At 50.7% G+C, this 21183-nt stretch overlaps 3 protein-coding genes across 9 annotated transcripts in view; 1 reads left to right on the forward strand and 2 right to left on the reverse strand.

Annotated features, from left to right (window-relative positions):
- TLN1 (talin 1) overlaps positions 1-4786 on the reverse strand; it is a 31759-nt gene extending 26973 nt beyond the window's left edge. The window contains exon 1 of one of the 2 annotated variants that reach the window (XM_039218582.1): positions 4523-4786. The gene's annotated coding sequence lies outside the window, so the exon portion shown is untranslated. The remainder of the gene's footprint in view (positions 1-4522) is intronic. The other variant, XM_039218583.1, reaches the window with a different exon arrangement.
- CREB3 (cAMP responsive element binding protein 3) lies at positions 263-10092 on the forward strand. 6 transcript variants are annotated; one of them, XM_039218588.1, is made up of 11 exons: positions 266-280; positions 1629-1767; positions 4851-5011; positions 5153-5254; positions 5368-5661; positions 5754-5843; positions 8014-8120; positions 8235-8303; positions 9163-9247; positions 9342-9426; positions 9505-10092. In XM_039218588.1, exons 4-11 carry the CDS (start codon positions 5162-5164, stop codon positions 9819-9821), a joined length of 1140 nt encoding a protein of 379 aa, XP_039074519.1. In that variant the 5' UTR covers positions 266-280; positions 1629-1767; positions 4851-5011; positions 5153-5161; the 3' UTR covers positions 9822-10092. The 6 variants fall into 6 exon arrangements, with proteins under 6 accessions (XP_039074521.1, XP_039074519.1, XP_039074518.1 ...); XM_039218587.1 differs by having other exon boundaries at positions 275-364; XM_039218590.1 differs by lacking the exon at positions 1629-1767 and having other exon boundaries at positions 263-280.
- On the reverse strand, positions 9959-21054 carry GBA2 (glucosylceramidase beta 2). The gene is made up of 17 exons (XM_039218584.1): positions 20426-21054; positions 17185-17276; positions 16794-16909; positions 14472-14690; positions 13958-14197; positions 13621-13723; positions 13319-13472; positions 13102-13227; positions 12732-12904; positions 12405-12509; positions 12082-12189; positions 11829-11980; positions 11596-11702; positions 11303-11445; positions 11109-11224; positions 10818-11009; positions 9959-10538 (listed from the first exon to the last, which is right to left on the reverse strand). The coding sequence occupies exons 1-17, from the start codon at positions 20758-20760 to the stop codon at positions 10266-10268; spliced, it is 2754 nt and encodes a 917-aa protein (XP_039074515.1). The 5' UTR covers positions 20761-21054; the 3' UTR covers positions 9959-10265.
- Positions 21055-21183: the final 129 nt, after the last annotated feature.

Consider the following 21183-nt stretch of genomic DNA (forward strand, 5'->3'; position numbering starts at 1 on the left):
CAAGAGAAACCACAGCTCGCCCTCTGTCCTTATTTCCAAACAAGATAAGACCATTCCAGTCTTCTCAGCTCCAGCTCTCTGCCCACCTCCCCATTCTGTGGCCACCTTCCCAGGAGCTTGACAGACCTGGCTGTGGGGTTGCTGGAGGGTCAGTGAAGTAGAGCAGTCAGAGGAGCTGAGGGCAGGACTGAAAGGACCTTCTACCCTCAGCTGAAACTGCATGTCTCCCCCATTTCCTCCGGACATACGGACACCCCCTTCTTCTTCACGGAAACCTCTGGTGAGACCCCGATAAGGGAGATGAGTCATGCCTACACTTATTCCCAGGCTGGTACTGAGTGGACACCCATACAGCTACCAGAGGGTAAGGGGGGAAATGGAAATAAGGGGTGAACTGGGGGGTGATGAGGGCAAAGAACAAGGCCCTTGGAAGTATGGGGAGAAGCTCTCTAGTTCCTGCTCTGACCTGAGAACTTTGCTCCCCTTTCCATCATGTTTTATGGAACAGCAACAATGCCCCCCATACCCCCCTCCCAGGGAACAACTCCTCCCTCAAGACATTCCTAAGATGCATTCCAGAGGAGTTGGGCAATTGAGAGGGGGGGGGGAAATGGAGGACAAGAGGTCAAATCCCAGCAAGGAATGGAATGTCAGTGTACCGGGGGTAAAGAATTTGGGGTACGTGGAGAATATAGTCAGAGCAGATACCCACAAGGGGAGCTACGGAAAGACAGGGAGCTATAGAGAGGGACGAGGGAGAGAGAAAGCTGAAGACAAAGTCAGAAGTATGAGGGTTGGGGGAGTAACACTCACTCTGTTACCAAATTTGGCTTCTGAGTCCGCAACCGCGGTGGAGGGGGGGGGTTGTGGGTGAGACTGACATATCCGGCCTCGGGCTGCTGGAGGCTCATTTAGGGCTGGACTGGGCAGCTGAAGGGCTAGACCCGATCTCCCTCAGCATAGCCCCTCACTGCCTACACCCTAACCGTGCATTTTCGTTCTCCCTACCGGCACCCGGCCTATGCCCAGAGCGCTTTTCCACAAAGCTACTGACACTGTCTCCACACATGTTATCTCAAACACGCAGTCCCTACACAGACCCTATCATGACCACATTATCTTCCTGTAAAGACCCCATCCCACACACACAGCTTCCCCACAAACACACCTCTATTAGTAAGCCAACAACTTGCCCCAACCTCTCTCCTCCTCTTACACAGACATTCTCCTTCCATTCATCCAATAAACATTTCTGAGGGTCTGCTGTGGAAAAGGTAGGGCTAAACTCTCAGTGACTTGGAAGCGAGGGGAGTAAGCCCTAGCCTTCCGCTTGCAGGGGGCTCCCAGTCAGCTGAAGGGATAAGCTAAATACAGAATTATAATATAAGGCAGGATGTGGAAAGAGTCAAGAGGTGTGTGCTCAGGGAGAGACCCCTTTAGGTCAGAGAAGAGGGACCAAAAAGTCTCCATGAAAAGTGTCATCTGAAGTTGGGACTTTATTAAAGGTAATAAAAAATCGTAACGATCTATCTTTTATTGGCCATTATGTCAATTTCTTTGTATACATAATTTCATTTAATCCTTACAACAATCTGGCAAGGTAGGTATCGTTATTTCCATTTTTACAGATTAGGAAACTGAGGTGCAAAGACGTTAAATATTTGTTCAAGGAACTTTTCCAGTCATACAGCGAATTATGTTGTGAAGCCAGGATCTGAACCCACATCTCTCTGGCTCCAAAGCCCCAGCTCTCCATGCCAGCCGGAGGTGAGTCAGGGCTAGCACTCCAGGCAGAGAGAACAGCATAAGCAAAGATGGAGAAGCAGGAAGTCGCGGAGGAGCATTCAGGGAAGTGAGGAGGCAGGCTGGCTGAAGCACAGGGTTACCTGCAAGGGAGCAGCGACGGGGAAGTCATGGTCAGGGTGGAAACGGAAGGGGAGGACTAGGAGGGAAGGAGTATTTTACCTACTGGAGGGAAGCAGGAGGTCAAGGGAGGCTTTGAGCAGGGAAGGGACATAACCAGAGCTGGATTTTGGAAAATAACTCTGGCAGTTACCTTGGAGATTGGTCAGAAAGACACTGCATTAGCACAAGTGAGAGGCATTGACAGTAGTTAGAATGGTGGAGAGAAGGATGTTGGTCATTTGTAGTTTTAAGAGGACTCGATGACAGTCTGTCCTGTCAACCTTTAGGGACAGAGCCCAAAGTCAGACTGGGGTCTCACAGCTTCTGTCATCAGTAGTCACTTAGTGACTGGGGTGGCTTGGGTTTAGGTAAGGAATTGGGAAGGAAAGGGTCGGTGGATCTAGGTATATGAAGATGAGGCTCTGAGACACAGGGGACGGGGATGTGGTTAGCACCAGGTAGGGGCAGAAGGGATGAGATTAGTGACTGTATTGGACTAGAAATGGGGAATACAAAGTGTAGAGAAAGGCTGGGGAAGATGGTGGTAGGAAAAATACATATATGATCAGTCACTGGATCAAGCTAGGGGAAGGGGAAAAATAATTATAAGTCAGGAAATAAAAGAATAAGGTCAGAGGCCAGAGCAAGCTGCAGGAGGCTGAGAAGAGATGGGGCTGTGGTCAGTGGCTAAATAAGGCTGAGATGGGGGGAGAGCGAAGGGACAATGGCAGTGTCTAAGCAAAGCTGGAGTTAGTGGGGGGCAGGGTAGGTATAGGGCACGGCCAGTGGCTGGGTCACACTGGGTAAGGGATAGTGTTGTGGTCAGTGGCAGGGTCAGGCTGGGAATGAAACGGAGGTGTGGTCAGTGGCCTTGCTGGGCGTGGGATAAGCAAGACCCAGTTTCCTCTTTGGGTCTCGTTTCCTCTTTTCTGTCTGGGGAGTGGGGGAAGGGGATCTATAACTGGACCAAGAAATTAAGGACGCTTAGAACCAGGGATTGGCACATAGCAGGCCCTGGGAGTAATTGATAGTTATGTTGGGCTGGGGTTGGGGTATCAGGCAGATGACCAGGAGGTATGCAGGTGGGTGAGTGGGTGAAAATATGGAAGAGAGTTTTAAGAGGATGGAAAAGCTCAGATTTGGGAAAGGGCAAAATATGGTAGGATGTGAAGATTCAGGGGTGGGAAGGGAGGCAGAACTGCAGCTGGGAACTGGGGGTAAGATGAACAACATGGGAAAGTTACGGGGAGGGAGAATTCTGTATGCAGGATTGTGCTTGCAGAAAAGGGGTATGCAGGGAGGGTGTGAATTGCAGGGCCAGGGAGGAGAGCTGGAGAGAGGACTTAACGAGAGAATGAGGGATCTGGGAGGCAGTCGGGCTGAACTGGCAGAGGATTCAGTCGTCTCTTTCTCCCAGGGCAGCAGTGTTTCCTTGGTGGGCTGCCCCTTAATCATAGCCCCTTCTCCCTAAGCAGCCTCCTCTTATGACTAGGCCTTGTACATCTCCTGGGTCCCAGTCCCTTTCCCAACTCCTACCTTGTAAACAACACAGTACAGGAACCCCTGGCCCTCAACTGTGGTGACCACATCAAAAGCCTTGGAGAATCCCAGATGCCTGCAATTCTAGCTGAAGCCCAGAACCCTAACCTGAAATTAGTCTGTCATATCTCTGGGCTAAAGGACCTCTGCAACCACGCAGGAATGAGACTTCCCTGCGAAACAGGAGCACCTATGTACTGCCAATCTCTTAAATTTTATTTATCTGAGGTCAACTACCCTGATCTCAACCATAACTCCCCTAAAAACTAACCCTAATTCCTAACATTAACCCTGACCTTAATTTGTTTCCTGTTTCCCAACACTAGCTTTAATTTTCATCCCTTTCCTACCAGACACCCATATCCAATAATTGATCCCTAATATTGATCTAATTTTTACACCTAGCACCAAGTTCCCTAACTTTAACCCTAAATGTTGATCCCTAACTCTAAACTCCTTTGTCACTGGATTCTGGCCCATCTCTTCGCTATTTATTTACCTCTAGTAGTGTACTAATGTTCTCTAACCTCTAAAACTAGACTTCTAACTTAATTCCTGTGCTGACTCTTAACTCTGAACTCTAACGTTGACTTAACGTTGGCTAGAAGACAAAAATAATGACTTAATCCAAACTATACCTACATAAAACGGACCTGACTCACGCTAGTAACTCTGAACTTTAACTCCAGCTTTAGATCTTCTAAAGCTAACCTTGATTCCTAAACCGAACTCTACCTAATCCCAAACTCACCCGAAGCTTCCTCCCTACCCACACACCCGCTATCAGCTAACCTCAAAGCCGATCCCCGCCCTGCGCCTCACTGCCACCCCACTCGTCACCCTCCCCAAAACTTATCCCAGAGGACTGATCTGAGGAAGGGCCTGGCACCCTTAAAACGGTCTACTTAACTCCGATCCCAAGCCGCGATAGACTGGACGATGACCACTCCAACAGTACCCGAAACAGGAGACGCAAGAGAGTCAGGGGCCCCGCCCGCCCTCCCGCCAGCTCTCTCGCTTCCCGGGCCTGGCCTCGCCGCCCCACCCTGAGGCCCGGGCTCGGCCCGGTCTGGCCTACCTGAGCTCCCCGGCTTGTGCCCCGCCCGCCGGCCCGCTAACCCGCTCGTTCTCCCGGTGGCAATCGGGCTCCGGCCTCGCCCTCCCTTCGACACTCTCGCGGCCACTTCCGTCCCCGGAACGTCCCCCACCCGCGGGCGGCGCCCTGGGCCCGCGCTCTATGGTTGCGGGGCTTGCAGGAAGTTGCTCTGGCCCCAGCTCTCGATGCTCGGGAGCGGGCGAAGACAGACAGCCCCTCCCCGGCAGGAAGCAAGGGTGCGGCGCAATCGTGACCAAACGTTCGACTGCGCCTGAGTTCCCTTTTAGTTTCTAACCCTTCCTTTTTTCAGCCTGGGGCCAAGGCGGAGTCAGCTCCGCAGAATGCCCGCCCTGAGGGTGTGAGAAGACAGCAGGGACGCCCCCTCCATTTGCATAGCTCCCGGGACGTGGCGCACAGCCTCTATGCCATTTCTGCTTCAGAGGAAACTCCAAATCCCGGAATGCCTCGGGGGTAGGCCCATCACTTCCGTTGTGTTGGAAGTTGCGGAGAATCGGGTCTTGGGGGCTGCTGGTGTGGATTGAGAGCGACGGGTTCGGAGTTGCGGACAGGTGGAGGGGTGAGCTCTTGTGTTTCTGCCCGTCCTTCCCGTAGATATCCGGTATGGAGCTGGCATTGGAGTTGGGTGACCAAGACCTGCTGGACTTCCTGCTAGAAGAAAGCGGAGATTTGGGGGCAGAACAGCCGCTTTCCGAGGTGGGTGGGGGCTGAGCCCGCGAGGCACGGGGCGGGTCGGAGGCTGGGAGGAGGAAGTCAGTGAGGCAGCGGGTAGTAATAGGTCAAGGCTTGTTCCTTTGAACCCTATGCAGGCGCTGAATGCATGGGAGGTAGAGGATTTCCTGAGCTCCCTGCTGAGTCCCCCAGCATCATTGAACGTTCTCAGCTCCTCTGATTCCTGTCTAGTCCACCATGATCACACCTACTCTCTCCCACAGCAACATGTCTCTATAGATGTAGGTGAGTTGGAAATAAATGAAGTTTGGGGGGAGGAGAGGACTTGTGGGCCTGGCTCTTTATTAATTTTCCCTTTTGCAGATGGTGAGAAGTATGGAAAAGAGGGGCCTTATACGACTCCACCGCATGTGGAGGAGCCGGCAGAGCAGGTACTTGACTTGATTTACTTCGGGATTATGCCCACATTGCACATTCCTTTCTGACACCCACTTGCAACTCTGCTGCCTACCTTCTGGTACAGGAGATTGCTAGATTGATACTGACAGATGAGGAGAAGAGGCTGTTGGAGAAGGAGGGGCTTACGCTGCCTGGGACACTTCCTCTTAGTAAGGTAAGACTCCCATTGGTGGAGTGAAGACTGGAGAAGTGGGTTGTGAGTCCCAAGTAGGCTGTTTCTGTTAATTTTATATCAGGAAGGACTGAGATTAGAAAATTTAGCAGATTTGTTGCTAATAGGAAGCCGGAGCATGTAGTTAACATGGTGGATGCAGAGCCACATTCTGATTTTGTGAGGCTTACACAAATTTTGGTGTTCTCTTTTTTTCTTTACTTTTGTATATTAAAATGTTTTATTTTACTTATCTATCTTTTTCTTTTTTTGAGGGAGAGAGAATGCAAGCAGGGGATGGGCAGAGAGAGAGAGGGAGACACAGAATCTGAAGCAGGCTCTGGCTCTGAGCTATCAGCACAGAACCCGATGTGGGGCTCGACCTCATGAACCATGAGATCATGACCTGAGCCGAAGTTGGCCACCCAATTAACTGAGCCACCCAAGTGCCCCTATTTTAAAATTCTTTCAAAGTTTATTTTTGAGGCAGAGAGACAGAGTGTGAACAGGGGAGGGGCAGAGAGGGAGACACAGAATCCAGAGCAGGCTCCAGGCGCCCAGCTGTTGACACAGAGGCCCACAAGATCATGACCTGCACCAAAGTCAGATGTTTAACTGACTGAACCACCCAAGAGCTCCCCCCCACTTTTTTTTTTTTTTTTTTTTTTTTTAGTTTCTTTGAGAGAGAGTGAGAACCAGGACAGAGGATCTGAAGCAGGCTCTACAGAGAGCCTGACACAGGGCTCTAACTCAAACCATGAGGTCAGTGACCTAAGCGTAAGTTAGATGCTTAACCAGCTGAGCCACCCAGGTCCCCTTCGGTGTTCTCTTTTTTTTTTTTTTTTTTTTAAATATTTTTATTTATTTCTAGGAGAGAGAGAGAGAGCGAGAGCGCGCGAGCAGGGGAGGGTCAGAGAAAGAGGGAGACACAGACTCGGAAACAGGCTCCAGGCTCTGAGCTGGCAGTCAGCACAGAGCCCGACGCGGGGCTCGAACCCACGAACCGCGAGATCATGACCCAAGCGAAAGTCGGACACTCAACCGACTAAGCCACCCAGGCGCCCCATCGGTGTTCTCTTTAAGAGAGAATAATTTAAAATCATCAGTGCAACATTAGTATAGGGACTGTGCAAGCAAGGGGCCCTGACACTTAGATTTCACTGGTTTCAGGGTAATCCACTGATAGCTGAATGGTAGAATTAAGTTTTAGAATTCTTCAAGAATTCAAGGCTGGACAAAGTAGTATGGCAAGAATAGTTGTAAAATCCCAAGTTTTAAGTTTCAAGCAATGAGTGTCAGCTTACAAGCACAGTATCATGGTACTGTTGTGAAATCAACGTTTGTTGATAGAAAGGTTGAATTTTAATTTCTTAAAATAAATTTGTTTAAAGTTTGCTTATTGGGGGGGGCTGGGCAGAGAGAAAGGGAGAGAGAGAATCCCAAGTAGGCTCTGCACTGTCAGTGGGGCTCTGTCTCACAAACCATGAGATCATGACCTGAGCTGAAAACAAAGGTTGGATGCTTAACTAACAGAGCCACCTAGGTGCCCTGAGAATTTTAATTTTTTAGAAGTACAAGAAGAGTTACCAGTTTGAGATGACTAAGAAAGTGAGTGGGGTTTGAAGGCTCTATCACTGGAATTGTTGCCTCTAAAAGGGCAGTGACCATCTCGTTCTCCTCTATGCCACTAGAGCACATTTTAGTGTCTAGTTTTGAACTCGTATGTTTGACGGATATTAAGAAGATGCAGTCCATCCTGAGAGGTGATGAGTTAAAATTTTTTTTTCTTCCTCCCCCCTGATGAGTTAAAATTTTTGCACAGATTTTTAATTTTGAAGAAATAGTAAATGCCTTAAGACCATTAAACACTGTTTGTCCTGTATGGTCTTGGAGGTAGATACTAGGTAAGTCCAATCGACAGAAATTATAGAGGCAGATGTTGGCTTAGGATAAGGAAGATCTTTTTTTAAATTAATAAAATTGTTAAAAATGGTCTGGCTTGTGTGAGGGTTAACCCCGGGGTTCAGAGGTGTTCAGACAGAAGCCAAGTGCCTGCTGGCCAGGGAAGCTATAGAAGGGATTCCTGCATTGAAAAGAAGATGGAACTTAGTCGTCTTCCACCTCTTGGTCCAGTGTTCCTCTGATGAGACCTCTCTTCCCTGTCTTCTTTTAGATGGAGGAACAAATTCTGACACGAGTGCGGAGGAAGATTAGAAATAAAAAGTCTGCTCAAGAGAGCCGCAGGAAGAAACAGCTGTACATGGGAGGTTTAGAAAGCAGGTACAAAAGGGAGAGGTACCAAGGGGCTGGGAACAGAGGTAGTTGGAAGTATTGGGTTTCAAAGGGGGCGGGGGGGGGCAGCGGCCATGTCCTCATATCCTTTTATTCCTCCAGGGTCTTGAAATATACAGCCCAGAATCTGGAGCTACAGAACAAAGTACAGCTCCTAGAGGAACAGAATTTGTAAGCATCTCTCTAACATTAGTCCCTTCTTCCTCCCGTTTTATGCTGTCATACTTTTTCCCCGGCTCCACACTGGATTTCTCACTGGGCAGCTCCTGCATGCAAGGTCTGGTGCTTGGCCTTAAGTGGATGATTCCAAGAAGCTCACAGTAACGGGAAACAAATCCAAGTAACTAAGGATAAGTATCCAAAAAGAGAAAGGAGAGAGTAAAAAAAAAAAGACCTTGTGAAGCAGATGACATTTGATAGTAGATAAGATTCTGGGGTGGGGGTAGGGAGCAATCTAAGCAGAAAGAACACAGCCTAGTCTAGTCTGGCTGGAACCTTAACATAGGGAAGTTGAGCCAGAAGGTCGAGAACATAGACTGCCTGGTGAGGATTATGTGCAGAGCTGATCAGGCAGCATAGAACCACTGAAGGTATCTGCAAAGGAGTTTGTCAGTCAGGGCAGGACAGCAAGGTGCTTATTTTTTTGTCTAAAGTGTTCTTTTGGTTTAGAAAGAGAGAGTGTGAGCCCGGAAGAGAGGCAGAAGGAGAGAGAATCTTAAGCAGGCTCCATGCTCAGCGCGGAGCCCAACATGGGACTTGATCCCATGACCCCGGGATCATGACCTGAGCCGAAACCAAGAGCTGGACGCTCAACCAGCTGAGCCACCCAGATGCCCCAGAAAAGTGTTTAATGAGGAAGATCAGGCATTTTGTCCACAGAGAGGAAGGGGTCATTTGCAAAATAGGACAAAAAGCAAAAGGGACAATTTGGTGCACAGCTGGAGGAGTGGCCTTAACAGGAGGGTTTCACTGTATCTCAGGGTGCCTGGCCTGGGGCTGCTCAATGGCTTTCTTCCCACTCTTCTTCTAGGTCCCTCCTGGACCAGCTGAGGAGACTCCAGGCCATGGTGATTCAGATATCCAACAAAACGAGCAGCAGCAGCACCTGTGTCTTGGTGAGGATGGTGATGGAAGGCGAGATCCTCTTAGGCAGCAGGGACAGGGGTGCAACCTAGAGCCCTTCTTCATTTGCTTTTTCCTGTTCTCCAGGTCCTACTTTTTTCCTTCTGTCTCCTCGTCGTACCTGCTATGTACTCCTCTGACACAAGGGGGAGCCTGCCAGCTGAGCATGGAGGTGAGAGGCTTGAGGATGCCCTTAAAGAAGGGCTGGGGGAAAGTCCGGCCTGCCCTTGAGGAGTCTTTGTTTCTTTAGTGTTGTCCCGCCAGCTTCGTGCTGTCTCCAGTGAAGACCCTCACCAGCTGGAGCTGCCTGCCCTGCAGTCAGAGGTACCAAAGGACAGCTCAGACCAGGAGCTCCAGGCTCTCGGCAACTCTTGCTGCCTGCTCCACCATATGCCTCAGGCTCCTGGTGCTGAGCCTCCCTTGACGTTGCCGCTTCCTGTCCCCTCCTCAGAGTCCCCCTGCTCAGGTCCGGTCCTTCCCCTGCATGCAAACTTCACAAGAGAAGGGGAATGGCTCCCTGCCGACAGCCCCCCATCTGTTATCTTACAGGGCAGATATTCAGGATAGATATGAAGATATTAGGGGGCCTAAGCCAGAGCCTGAGGTTCCTAGTCTGTGTCCAAATGAAAGGAATGGGAGAGGGCTAGCCTGAGCCCCTCTCTGTCCTGTCAGGAAGCCTGGGAGTTCAAACACATACACTTAACTGGCTTTCTGGGTCTTTTATTTGTACCCATGTATGTCTACCACCCCATGAATAGGCCTGGGGGAGTCAGCTGACCTTGATCTTTTCATGCAGTGAGGGGATTGGGTGAGGAAAGAAATAAATAAGTGATTCTGACGCTTGGGTCACCCTCAACCCCTCTTTACTGGCGCGATTTGGTGGGGAGAAGGGAAGGGGCATGATTGTCTTGGTGGCTCAGGGTTGCAGGAGATTGATGGGGTGAGCAGTGAAGAGGAAAGGCCAGGCTGGAGGCGGGGCTGTTAAAGCCTCCCTCCCACAGTTCAGAGGGCTCACTTTGGGTTTGCCATGGCTTCCTTTGGTCCAAGTTTAGGCCCTGTGCTTAGTCCTGTGCCCTGTTCGGCTATTGGCCTGGAGGCCTTTTTATGCTGCTGCTGCTGCAGGGCCAACTGCATGGCCCAGATGCTCAGTGGCCGCATGTAGGCCAGCGAGCGGAATACCCGCTGCTGGCAGTATGCTTCAGGGGTCTGGAAGGCCAGGCCCAGGCGTTCCCACACAGTCCGGTAGCAGCCTTCAGCTGTCTGGAAGCCTTCCCAAGTCAGGCCCTGTAGGAAGAGATGTCAGTCACGTTGCTTGGCAATCCCGGAGTAGCCACTTCAGCTGAACAGATGGAGATAGTAAGGTCTCTGACCTCAGGGAGTTCCCAGCTTGGGGTAGAAACAAACTTGACCCACAGGCAGAAGCCTGAAGGCAGGAAATGGAAGGCCGCCAGGGAAAAGGGAGGGGCTTTCCAGACGGGTAAGGCCCTACGGAGGTTTGATGGCTTGAGGAGGTTTGCCAGCCCAAGGTACGGATGGTAGAGAGATGGAAAGGGAGTACATTACCTCCTGGATCATGGTGGCTGCCAGCCCATAGACCACACCCACCCAGACTTCATCAGACTGGACACTGGATCTGTCAGGGACACCATGGGGCTGCATCCCATTCACAGCCCCCATGGCTCCTCCTGCAAAGGCCCGGACGTTGAACTCGAAGATAGTTTGGAGAGCACAGACCACGTGAGGGGTAGGAAATACCTAGAAGGCCAAAGGCAGAGAGACAGTTTCTTAAATTTGTTTCCCACCTCCAGAAAAAAACCAACCTTCTCTCTGGCTCCTCCTCCTAGTCTTTCTCACCTCAGTGTCTCCTTCTCCAAGACCACTGGCCCTCAGGAACCACTGGCCAGCACACTGGTCAGACATGATGCTACAGGACTGAGGCGGAGGGCTGCAATCATAGTTGTAATAGCGGCCTGGAGCACAGGAAGACAAAATAAGGCTTCTTGTGTCCCCATAGCTGCCTTAGGTCTCCTTAGGCTCTTCCAACTCACCATTCCATAGCAGTCTCTCATAGGCTTCTTGGCCTCGTCTAAGGATGGAAGAAAACTTATCCTGGACATCCTGTGCCCCACACAGAACAGCCATCTGAACCATCACAGCCACAGCTGCCAGCCACAGTCCTCCACAGTAAGCACTGATCAAGGACACAGGTTTGGGCGTCAGACTGGCCGTGCCAGCCTCTCCCATGCAATATAACAAGCAATGCGTCATTATTCCTTGAGCCCACAATTCTTTGGTGCCCAGTTCCCCACCTCAGGTACCCTAGAAATCCCTACTCTCCAACCTGGGGCCTGTGGTGACCCATCCATCATAGGTCTGGTCTGCATAGCCTCCATTCTCAATGAGTCCATCTTGGTCCTTGTCAAACCTCATTTCGGACTCCATCACAGCCTAGAGAGAGACCAAGATCCTGAAGACCTAGACAGATACTAAGGAATGACAACAATAGCCAGCTAGGTTCTCCCCAAACACCGGTCATGCCCTTGGCACACTAACCACTGCACATGCGTGTCTTACCAGACACACAGGCCACATGTCTCTCAGGAAGCTCTGGTCACCCGTCAGGTAATAGTCTCGATAAACCTGCAGCACAAACTTGAGGTTTAGGTCCTTCCAGTCAGCAGTATCGTGGACCACATACGCATTGATCCGGAGCCATGGCTCATCATCTGTGGGAGGGAGGAAACCTGACTGACTTGCATTGGTGGGTAAGGTAGAGGGTACAAAAGTTGAGGGAAGGAAGCAAACTTTGGGCCGGAGGGATTTTTACCTGGGTCCCCAATATCATGGGGGATGACGTTCCTCCTTTTCACAGGTGCCATTACCCCACTCATCAGGTATTGTCGCCGTGTCAGGTCCTCCCTGAGTGTGGCCAGAGCTGGCGGAGCAGACATGCGGGGTAGAGAGGGTGGTTAGGGAACGGGCAGACTTGAGGTAGGGCACAGAACTGTGTTTGTGACGCTAGAGGGGAGCCAGTAAGCAGGATGTGGATGCGTTGGGTAGAAAGGAGGAAGGAGACAATCTCAGGGACCAAAAAAGATTTTCAGGGTGTGGGGGCTAAAAGGGCAGAAGGGGAATACAAGGAACCCATACCCATGTCATACTGCAGGCTGAGCTCGAGTTTGGGCCAGAGCATGACGAGAGCGAAGGAAGCATAAAAGTGGACATCGTATGTATTGTACATGCGATATTCCTGGCCTGGAGGAAGGAGGGAGACACAGTGTTGCCAGATTTCCCGCTCCCCCTTCAGTTCCCCTCCCTAGCTTATCCTTGAGCTAGGGATGGGGCACTGTCACTTAACCCCATCATTCCAAGCAATCCCCTCAGGTAGGCAGAACCCTACTATCCTGCCTTCCGGTAGGGCACTGACTGGCCTCATGGATATGGCCTGCTCTACTGCAGTCCACCAGCAGCCTGTACCTTCAAGGTAGCCAAATCGACCATACTCCCGGAGGATGGGGCGGAGCTGGCACATGCTCCCCGCCAGCTCCTCTGGTAGGGAGTCCTCTGGAACCTCCAGCCATACTGTGCCTCCGTCAGCCAGGAAGTACAGTTCGTTGAACAGCGCAGATTTGTACCAGGCAGGCAAGGATCTGGAGAGTCAGGAGGAGGGAATGCTCTAATGAGTGTGGACCTCCCAGGAAGGGAAGGATTTTGGAGTTCTGCAGAGTAGGGGGCACCAAGTGAATCCTAGCCCAACTCTGCTGACTGGTGGGCGGAGACTGAACCACGGAGTCCCATCTGGAGTGTGAGTGCCCAGGAGAAGGTAAGAGATAGGCCCCATTGGCACCTGTCGTCCAATACGGGGCTCTGCCAAGCTGAGATCTTCTCTTCCCAGTCTGTGTACCGGCACAATGCATAGTGGCTAAGGGCGGGAGCTGCATTACCATCGCGACCAAAGAACCTTGTGTACCGCCTGGCGTGGAAAGAAAGGGGAGGAATGAGAACTCAGGCTCCAGGTCAGAGCTCTGGCACCTTGGATCCCTGAATTCTCTTGATCCCTTCACCTGTAATAGACCTGGCCCTTAGCTCCAAACATGATTCTGGGCATATCCCAAGCCAGTGAGAACTCCAGGCGGCACTGGCCTCGAGGCGGCAGCTTGCCCGTAACACACACAGCCCCAGCGATGCCTACTCCTTTCTGTGAGGGGGTGCTTTGGCCTGAGGGAAGCACAAGAGAAATTGGCATAGGCATCCTCTTCAGACCCAAGGACCCCTACTATGGGAATAATGACCAGGTCTCTCACCCCTCCTCCCAAGACAGGGACAACCTCTCTTCCCACCACCTCCCTATCAAACCCCCCATCACCAGCAGGGGAGTCCAGCTGTCCATCTTGAAGTAGATCTTGCCACACCTGCTGCCCAGTGCTGTCAGGGTCAAAGGCTGTGATGTGGGTTACCGTGGTATCCGCCTGTTAAGGGGCCAAAGTCTCTGAGGGGAGGCTCCAAAAGTATGCTGGCTTTGGACTAACTCTCCCGTTCCCGTTGTAATTCCCACCTCCAAGTTCTAGTACCTTAAGGGCTGTAGTGAGGATGGGATTCAGGAAATGAGGGAATGAAGAGACCCTGGTGGGATGGGGTGGGCTCAGGAGCCAGGCTGAGGGTAGGGGTGTGTGGGCTAAGGTCTAGGGCGGGCTCCTCCATACCGTGAGTCGTGCAGCCACAGCCATGGTGTAGGGATTTGGAAGGGTTGGATGATGCAGCAGCAGCCCCTGTACAGTCTCCCCGTCACGCTCCAGACAGAAGGGCTCATTCCACAGTCCCCCTGGGGCATCATCTCCACCCCCTAGTCCATTCCGCATGGAGAACATGATGGACACATCCAGGGCTTCGTCCCCTTCATTTTCCACATCCCACACAAAGACTCCTACAGGCAGGCTGCTGTCCTGGGAGCAAAAGATCAGACTCAGATGGTCCCAGTGTAGTGCCTCCTGGCCCCACTCCTCCGCACCAAAGACCTGGCTCAAATCTTACCCCCTGCCCCCAATAGACTCTCTTTTGTTTCCACTTGCATCTCCCCATATTTCCAGCAGGCTGTCTTACCAACTGAGCGGAGGTCCTGGAAAACCAGCATGATGTCTTTCACAGATCACGGAATTTCTAGCAGAGACAGATCTCAGGGAAGGGAGGACAATGGAGGAAACATAGTGGGAGCCTCACCTGGTAGTCATGGGGCAAGATGGGTGTGATCTGGCGACAGGTGAGGGTGACATTCTGGCCAGGAAGCTGATAGACAGTCCAGGCTCGGGGATAGAGGGCGTGGTAGAATGCAAAGTACCCACACAGGCCCCAGTTCCAGCTGCGTAGGACATTTGGGCGCTCCACAGACAGGACTTGCTGGTACACAGTCTTCCCTTCCCGACGCAAGCACACCGTGAACTAAACCAAGAAGGCAGATAGGCTGGATGGGACAACCACAGGCACCTCAAACTAGGTTCCGGTCCCCTTTCAGAGCCTGCAGTGGTTATCATTGCACCACAGCCTCACTCATCCCCCAGACCTCTCCCCGAGTGGTGAGTCACCACCAAGTCCGGTCTCCTCTCCTCTCCCAGGCTTCCCCTCCCAAGTCCTGCCTCCTCTCCTCTCCCAGGCTTCCCCTCTCTTCTTACTATGGTGGTCTTAGCCCCTCACCATTTCTGCTTTTATGCTCTGCCTCTTGCCATCTAGTATCAGAGGCTCTTTCGTACAATCAAGACATGTTAGTCTGTGTTTATAATGTTTCAGTGACTCCCCATGGCCCTCAGGCTAAAGTCTAAACTCTTCCTGGCTTTCAGGGCCCCTCTTGATCTAGCCTCTCCCTGCCCATCAGACTCATTACCGTTCAAGCACTTATATTCTGGCCATATCAAATACTGTTCCTTGAACACACTAACTACATTTCCTCCTCCATGCCTTTGCTCCTGCTTATTTTCCATCTGATGAAACCTCTCATCCTTCAAGGCCTAGGTCAAATGCCATCTCCTCTTTGCAAGCAGTGAGTCATTCTCCTGTGTGTCCCCCTACCCCTCTAGTTTAGCATGTTACAATGGTTTTGTTTACATTCTGACTCCCTGACTGCTCCGTGGGTTCTTTGAAGGCAGGGCCCTCTCCAGTTCACTGAGGTCCCCCTCTCCAACTATGACTCCACATCAGATACCAGCAGAGTTGGCATGTGTAGGGAGAGAATGGGGAAAGTCTAGAGCAGTGTCCCTTTTTTTTCAGTGTACTATCTATCCGTCTCATTTTGGTTCTTACGTGGTCTCACGGTCTCCATTTTCTCAAAGTCCGATTCCCCTAACAAAATGTAAGCTTCTTGAGTACAGGGGCTATAAGGGGTTAATATTTCTTCCCTTTCTTCAAAGTATGCCTGACAATTTTAATGTATGTATACAATAATTTATGTTGTTGGAAATGGTTAAGACTATGGGCTTTTAACCACAGAGCTGGTTCTGAATCCCAGAGCTTCCATTTACCAACCATGTGACCTTTAGCATGTTACTAAATCTCTTTGGATCTCAGTTTCCTGATCTATAAAATGGGTTTAATAATGGTACTTACCTTGTAGGACTGTCTTTAAATATTAAATATCATACAAAATGCGTAGCACAATCTCTAGCACATGTTAAGCATGCAATAATTACTTTAACTCGAGTCACGATTCCGGAAGGCACTTCCCCTCAGGATACCTAATGGATGAGCCAGAGAGGAAGCTTGGGGCACTGGCTAGGGTTGGCAAACCTGAACTAGGAAGGGCACTGTCATTAATTGGACTCAAGGTCTGCTAGTCATTTTTTTTTTTTTTTGAAGATGAGCTGAAAGCTGGAAGCACCCCTCAGACAGTAAATGGGAATGTGGTGGACAACTCTGCACGTGAGGTTGCTGGAGAGACATGAGGAAAGGTAGACCACATGCCTCTGGCAACGGAGGGCCCAGATGTGATGAAGGAACCGAGAGAAAAGAAGTGAAGCTTCAGAAAAGGGAAGAAGGGAGATCTATGCCTGGGAGAGGAGGGCTACCCAGGCCCTCAGCCAGGGAGGCCACCAGAGGAGGAGTTGACCTCTAGCTGAAGGCTAGCAAAGCAGGGTGAACAGTGGGCACTCTACACGTCTTTTCCCCCATGCATTTATAGTCTTTTGGGTTTGTTTCCCCTTCCGGTCCTACTGAATGTTCTTTTAACCAGGTTAAGGGATTTGGAAATTCTCTGCTGGGGACTAGCTGAGCTAGTGGGGGGCAGCAAAGTAGGTAGGAGGCATTTACTAGAGAAATAGAGGGCATGAGGGTGCTGGGGCTGTTTACTCTTTTAAGAAACATGTGCTCTGGGAGTATGTCATTCCTAGTATATCCGAGCACAAGGGTGGGCACATGGGAAGCATCGTGAAAATACTTTATTGGACTGAATCATGGGCACAGGTACACAACTGACTTCCGCATCCTATGCTGGCCAAGAGGGCTTTCCTGGTCTGGGGTACTATCCTGGACTCTCCTTCACCTCCTGGTTCTTACTTGGTCAGCGATGACTGTCTGGTGCTGGTACATTCCAGGATTAAGCTGCCAACGACAAAACTGGCCTCTCCAACCTCGGGTGATAGTGCCTCCCCCGATGCCACCCAAAGGACAACCTAGAGATAGAATCAGGATTGTTAGTGGGACATGGGAAGAGGAAAAGAAGCCCATTCCTCACTTTCTAGACTATAAAGATGAGTTCTTCTAAAAACCATGGGGATAGCAGATCAATACATTATATACTTTAAACTTACACTGTGTTTTGTGTCAAGTATAGCTCAATAAAGCTGGAGGGAAAAAAACGGAAAAGGGTAGTGCAACTTGCATAAGCTGGAAGCCTCTTGCAGAGGCTGGGCCCTCTCTGTGCAGAGCAGAGCTGGGGTAGACTCACCATAGATCTGTCTCAAGGGTACACAGTTGATGAGGTCAATGAAAGGTGTCTTCTTCTCCACCTGGGTCTTCCGGTACCACCACTGCAGGTACCTGAGGAGCAAGAGGCAATGTGAGTGGAAGGGGCAGTGGGCGGTAGGTACCTCCTGGGCTGCCTCTCTCTGGACACCTAGTTGTAACTTCCGGTTACATGTCCACTAAGGACCCATTCCCTTCACTTCCAAATCTCTCCTCCTTTCCACTTCTCTACAGTTCAAGGTCCCCTCCTCTTCCTTGTCACCCCAGCTCACAAGCATGGGACTATCTTTGTTTCTCCTCTTTAGTCTCCTCAGGGGCTTTCTGACCATGCATCACCTCTAACTCCACTACGCCAGCTTGGGTTTAGCCCAGGAGCTTTGCTTGAGGTGCTGAGAGGACTAGTTTTATTTCCCCAACCACACCCCTCACCCCCAATGGGAACAGTCTGCTGGGATAACTTTCTTCTTCTTCTTCTTCTTCCTTTTTTTTCTTTTAGAAGGTAGAGAGGGAGGGGCAGAGAGAATCCGAGGCAGGCTCTATACTCAGCACAGAGCCCAACGTGGGGCTGGATCCCACAACCCTGCCCCACACTTTCTTCTTTTTAAAGTGATTATTTTTCTTCCTGATTGTGAAAGATGAAAATTTGTAGAATATACTAAATGGAAGAGGAAAAAATCCCCCCCATAGACCACCAGTGTTTACACTTTGGGGCATATCCTTTTAAGTCTTTTTCAAAAGTTTAGCATTTAAATGGTAAGCTTTCTGAGTTTGCTCTCTCATAGTAACCTAGTAAAGCCTAAAAATCCCTACCTTTTCCTGGTCTTGTCATAGCTCTGTATCCAATAAGCAAATAGTTCCGTTTGGGATTAAAGGCTCTGATATCGGGTTTCAGCCTCTCTTCTAATCTTAAATCCTACAGATTCCCACTCAAGAGTGGGTCATCACTAAGCAACCCTTGTCCCACCAGACTCTCCCAATTCTATTCTCCTCCCTAGACAGCCGTTTTATACTTATTGTTCAAGCATACCACTGGTAACCATGTAATTGGGTAAAGAACTCCACTGAGCCTCAGTTTCCTCATCTACAGATGGGGGTGCCTCCTGCCTTACTTATTTCATGGAATAGTTGAAAGAGCAAGTATCATAATAGATAGGAAAGCCATAGGGTATACCGTCAGGTATTATCGTTACTTGCACATACACTATCTGAACTCCCAATCAGATGCTGTCTTGTTCTTTCAGTGTTCCTCACATGAGTCTGATATACTTTTAAATTCCTTGGGGAAAGGGATAGTGACAAAGACTAGTTGATTATTACCCACAGCTTCAAGCACAGGGCAGGGCACATGGTCTGCTGTCAGTAAATTATTTGCCGAATTTACCAGTGAATGTACAAACAGTGGGGCACTACACAGATGAACATGAAGAGGAGCAAAAATATGATTAGAGAATAGGGAGGGTACGTGGGTGGCGGGGGGGCAGGTAAGGAGGGAAGACAAAGGATGAGATGATGGAAAAGCAGGTCTTCTCTCCCGCTTAGGGGAAACTGGACTTTGAAACTAGCGGAGGGAGGGTGCAGCAGGGATTAGGGCAGTGAGGGAGAAATGCAAGATCTGAAGGTAGGTATAACAAAAGAGAATCTGGCATAGAACAAGCACTCAGTAAATACTTATTGAATGAATGGACTCAGGCTGGAAGGGAGAGCAATCAAAACTGAGTTCTTAGCACAATGAGGCCAAGAGAACTCCTGATCAGTGTACCTCCAGTCTGGCCTCCTCTTAGGGCTCACCTCTCATTCCCTTCATTTAGCAGCTGGCCATTCCTGACCCATTTGGCCTTCTCCCTAATTTCAGCCCCAATTTAAAACTTATCATTCACAATTGTTCCTTGTTTCACCCCTGCTTTCTCCTCAATGCAGGACCTCATCCCATTTCGAAAACCCCATGTCAATGATCTCCACCCTATCCTGGCATGTGGAGCCAAGGTCCAGGGGGCTGAGCACAGCTTCAGGCCTCTGACTCAGCTCATACTTAGGGGCTGAGGGGCTACAAGGCCTACCTGTTCTTGACCTCGGTGTCCTACCACATGCATCCCATTTGCTCCTCTCAGTACTCTAGCCCTCACATCTTATTTTGACCCAGAGGCTTTGGGGGTCAAATTTGGGCTGAGACAGTTTCTGAAGTAGCCTGGAGGGATGACTGTTCTCTACTACAGACCACCCACGGGAACCAGCAGAGGAGCCAGATACCCAGGCAGCTTAGGGCCGGGGCGAGGTAAATGTGCTCCCAACCCAGCCCTGCAGCACTGACTGAAGGGGAAGCCTCTACTTTAGAGGCTGTTAGGGCTGAGTTCTCCAACCTTTATTCCTCCATCCCCAGCTGTGTTTACTTTGTGGATTGACTCAGAATGACCTAAGGGTGATGCTTTCTGTCCTCATATCCACCCGTTTCTGTTAATAGGTCTTGGCTCCTCATCACTAGCTTTTGAACTCAGTGGGGATCTGTAAAGATCTAAAGGAGTTCTACAGCTCAGGATAAGCTCGTGGGGTGTCTGTAATCCTTGGGGGAAGGGGCACCAGAGCAGACTCTGGAAGACTATATTACTTAGAGCTCTGGGGACACTATGGCAGTGCCTCTCTAGCCAGAGGTCTTTGCTTTTTATATCAGGGACTGTCTATCTCAGTAAAGTAAACAGCACACCCTCTCTTTAGGGTGAGAGCAGGCAGGCTGTCACCCACTCCCTGGAGCTTGAAAGAAACTGATGGGTGTTGGGGACTGTAATGTGGTGTGCCTTTTCAATAAGGGAGAGAGAATTCCCCAGTTACTCAGGGGAATCAGTGTTGAGAACTCCCGCCTCCGGAATAAAACAACATTGTGTCAGTACCATAGCAGAGAGACTGTCCTTTCCCACCTTGCTACAAAGTATAACAAATGCCAAAGTGAAGTCTTTGGAAAAGGAGTGAGATGGAGCCTAAATGGGAAAGGATGACTGCAGGCCCAGATGTTCCTGCTCTTTCCTACTAGAAAGACAAGTTTCTGGGAGGAAGGGGGTTACAGACATGTGACCCGGTCTCACCTTCCCCCAAAACCACAGGCTTAGAGTATGTTGGGGTTGGGAGCCACCCGACTGGGACAAGGCACCCACCTGTTTTCTCACCCTTTCTCACCTCTGCTGGAAATCTCGTGCTGGGATAAAGTGAAATCTAAGGTACTGGGATCTACTCACCGCAAGCCCATGCCCAGATGCTTTATCAAGTTGCTTAGGGAGATGTTGTTGGCATTGAAGGGTTTCCTCTTCTCTGCAAACTCATGAGCCAGGCAGATGCGCCAGCCAAAGGGAGGCACTTGGTAGCCCTTAGCTTTGCCTTCATAAGAAGCCATCAGTTGCCCAGAGTCCTCCGGATTGCTGCAGCCCGGCTCACTTTGGGGTCGATTGTCTTCAGGGCTCTCGCAGTCTGTAACCTGCCCAGCCTCAGTGCCTCCAGCATTATTAGGGTAATAAACCTGTGGATCCCCTTTGGCACAGCTAGTCTGCTCCGAGGCTGGGACTCCGGTTCCCATGTTCTCAGGATCCTGGGTCCCTGCGACCTCGATGGTCCCGGGTCCCAAGTCTTCGGGTACAAAGTATCTCGCTAGGCAAGTCCAGATGCGGGCGGCGATGGTGGTTAGGTGTCGTCTCGGAGGGCCGGGCGCTGGGGAAAGCCGAGGTGAGCTTGTGTCTCCGTGGAGCCTAGGAGCTGTTGCTGCAGCGACGCTTGCGGCGACAGCAATAAAGCCGCCTCGGGCTCCTCCTCGATCGTCTCTCTGGGTCCTGGAAGGGAATGATCGGGTCTCGTCGTCATTGGGCCGCGGTGATTAGTTTGCCCAGCCAAAGGGCTACTGAGCCCGCGGAAAGGGGAGGAGCCCCGGGGGCCAGCCCGCAAGGAACCGCCCCCGGGACCGGCCTGGGAGCTCGCAGCAGCGTGAGCCCCGTCTCTGGGCCGT

Source organism: Hyaena hyaena, unplaced genomic scaffold (assembly GCF_003009895.1).
Source record: "Hyaena hyaena isolate Hyena2069 unplaced genomic scaffold, ASM300989v1 scaffold_769, whole genome shotgun sequence".
Classification (NCBI taxonomy): Eukaryota; Metazoa; Chordata; class Mammalia; order Carnivora; family Hyaenidae; genus Hyaena; species Hyaena hyaena.

Excerpts from the sequence above, each read along its gene's own strand:
- CREB3 (XM_039218590.1), top strand. The coding sequence starts at position 5,162 with ATGGAGCTGGCATTGGAGTTGGGTGACCAAGACCTGCTGGACTTCCTG. Across the intron at positions 8,121-8,234 it reads ATGGGAGGTTTAGAAAGCAG|GGTCTTGAAATATACAGCCC; the intron begins GTACAAAAGGGA and ends TTATTCCTCCAG. Across the intron at positions 9,427-9,504 it reads CCTGCCAGCTGAGCATGGAG|TGTTGTCCCGCCAGCTTCGT; the intron begins GTGAGAGGCTTG and ends TTGTTTCTTTAG.
- GBA2 (XM_039218584.1), bottom strand. The coding sequence starts at position 20,760 with ATGGGAACCGGAGTCCCAGCCTCGGAGCAGACTAGCTGTGCCAAAGGG. Across the intron at positions 12,190-12,404 it reads CAGCCTGCAGTATGACATGG|CTCTGGCCACACTCAGGGAG; the intron begins GTATGGGTTCCT and ends CTGCTCCGCCAG. Across the intron at positions 11,010-11,108 it reads TTGGAGAAGGAGACACTGAG|GTATTTCCTACCCCTCACGT; the intron begins GTGAGAAAGACT and ends TTGGCCTTCTAG.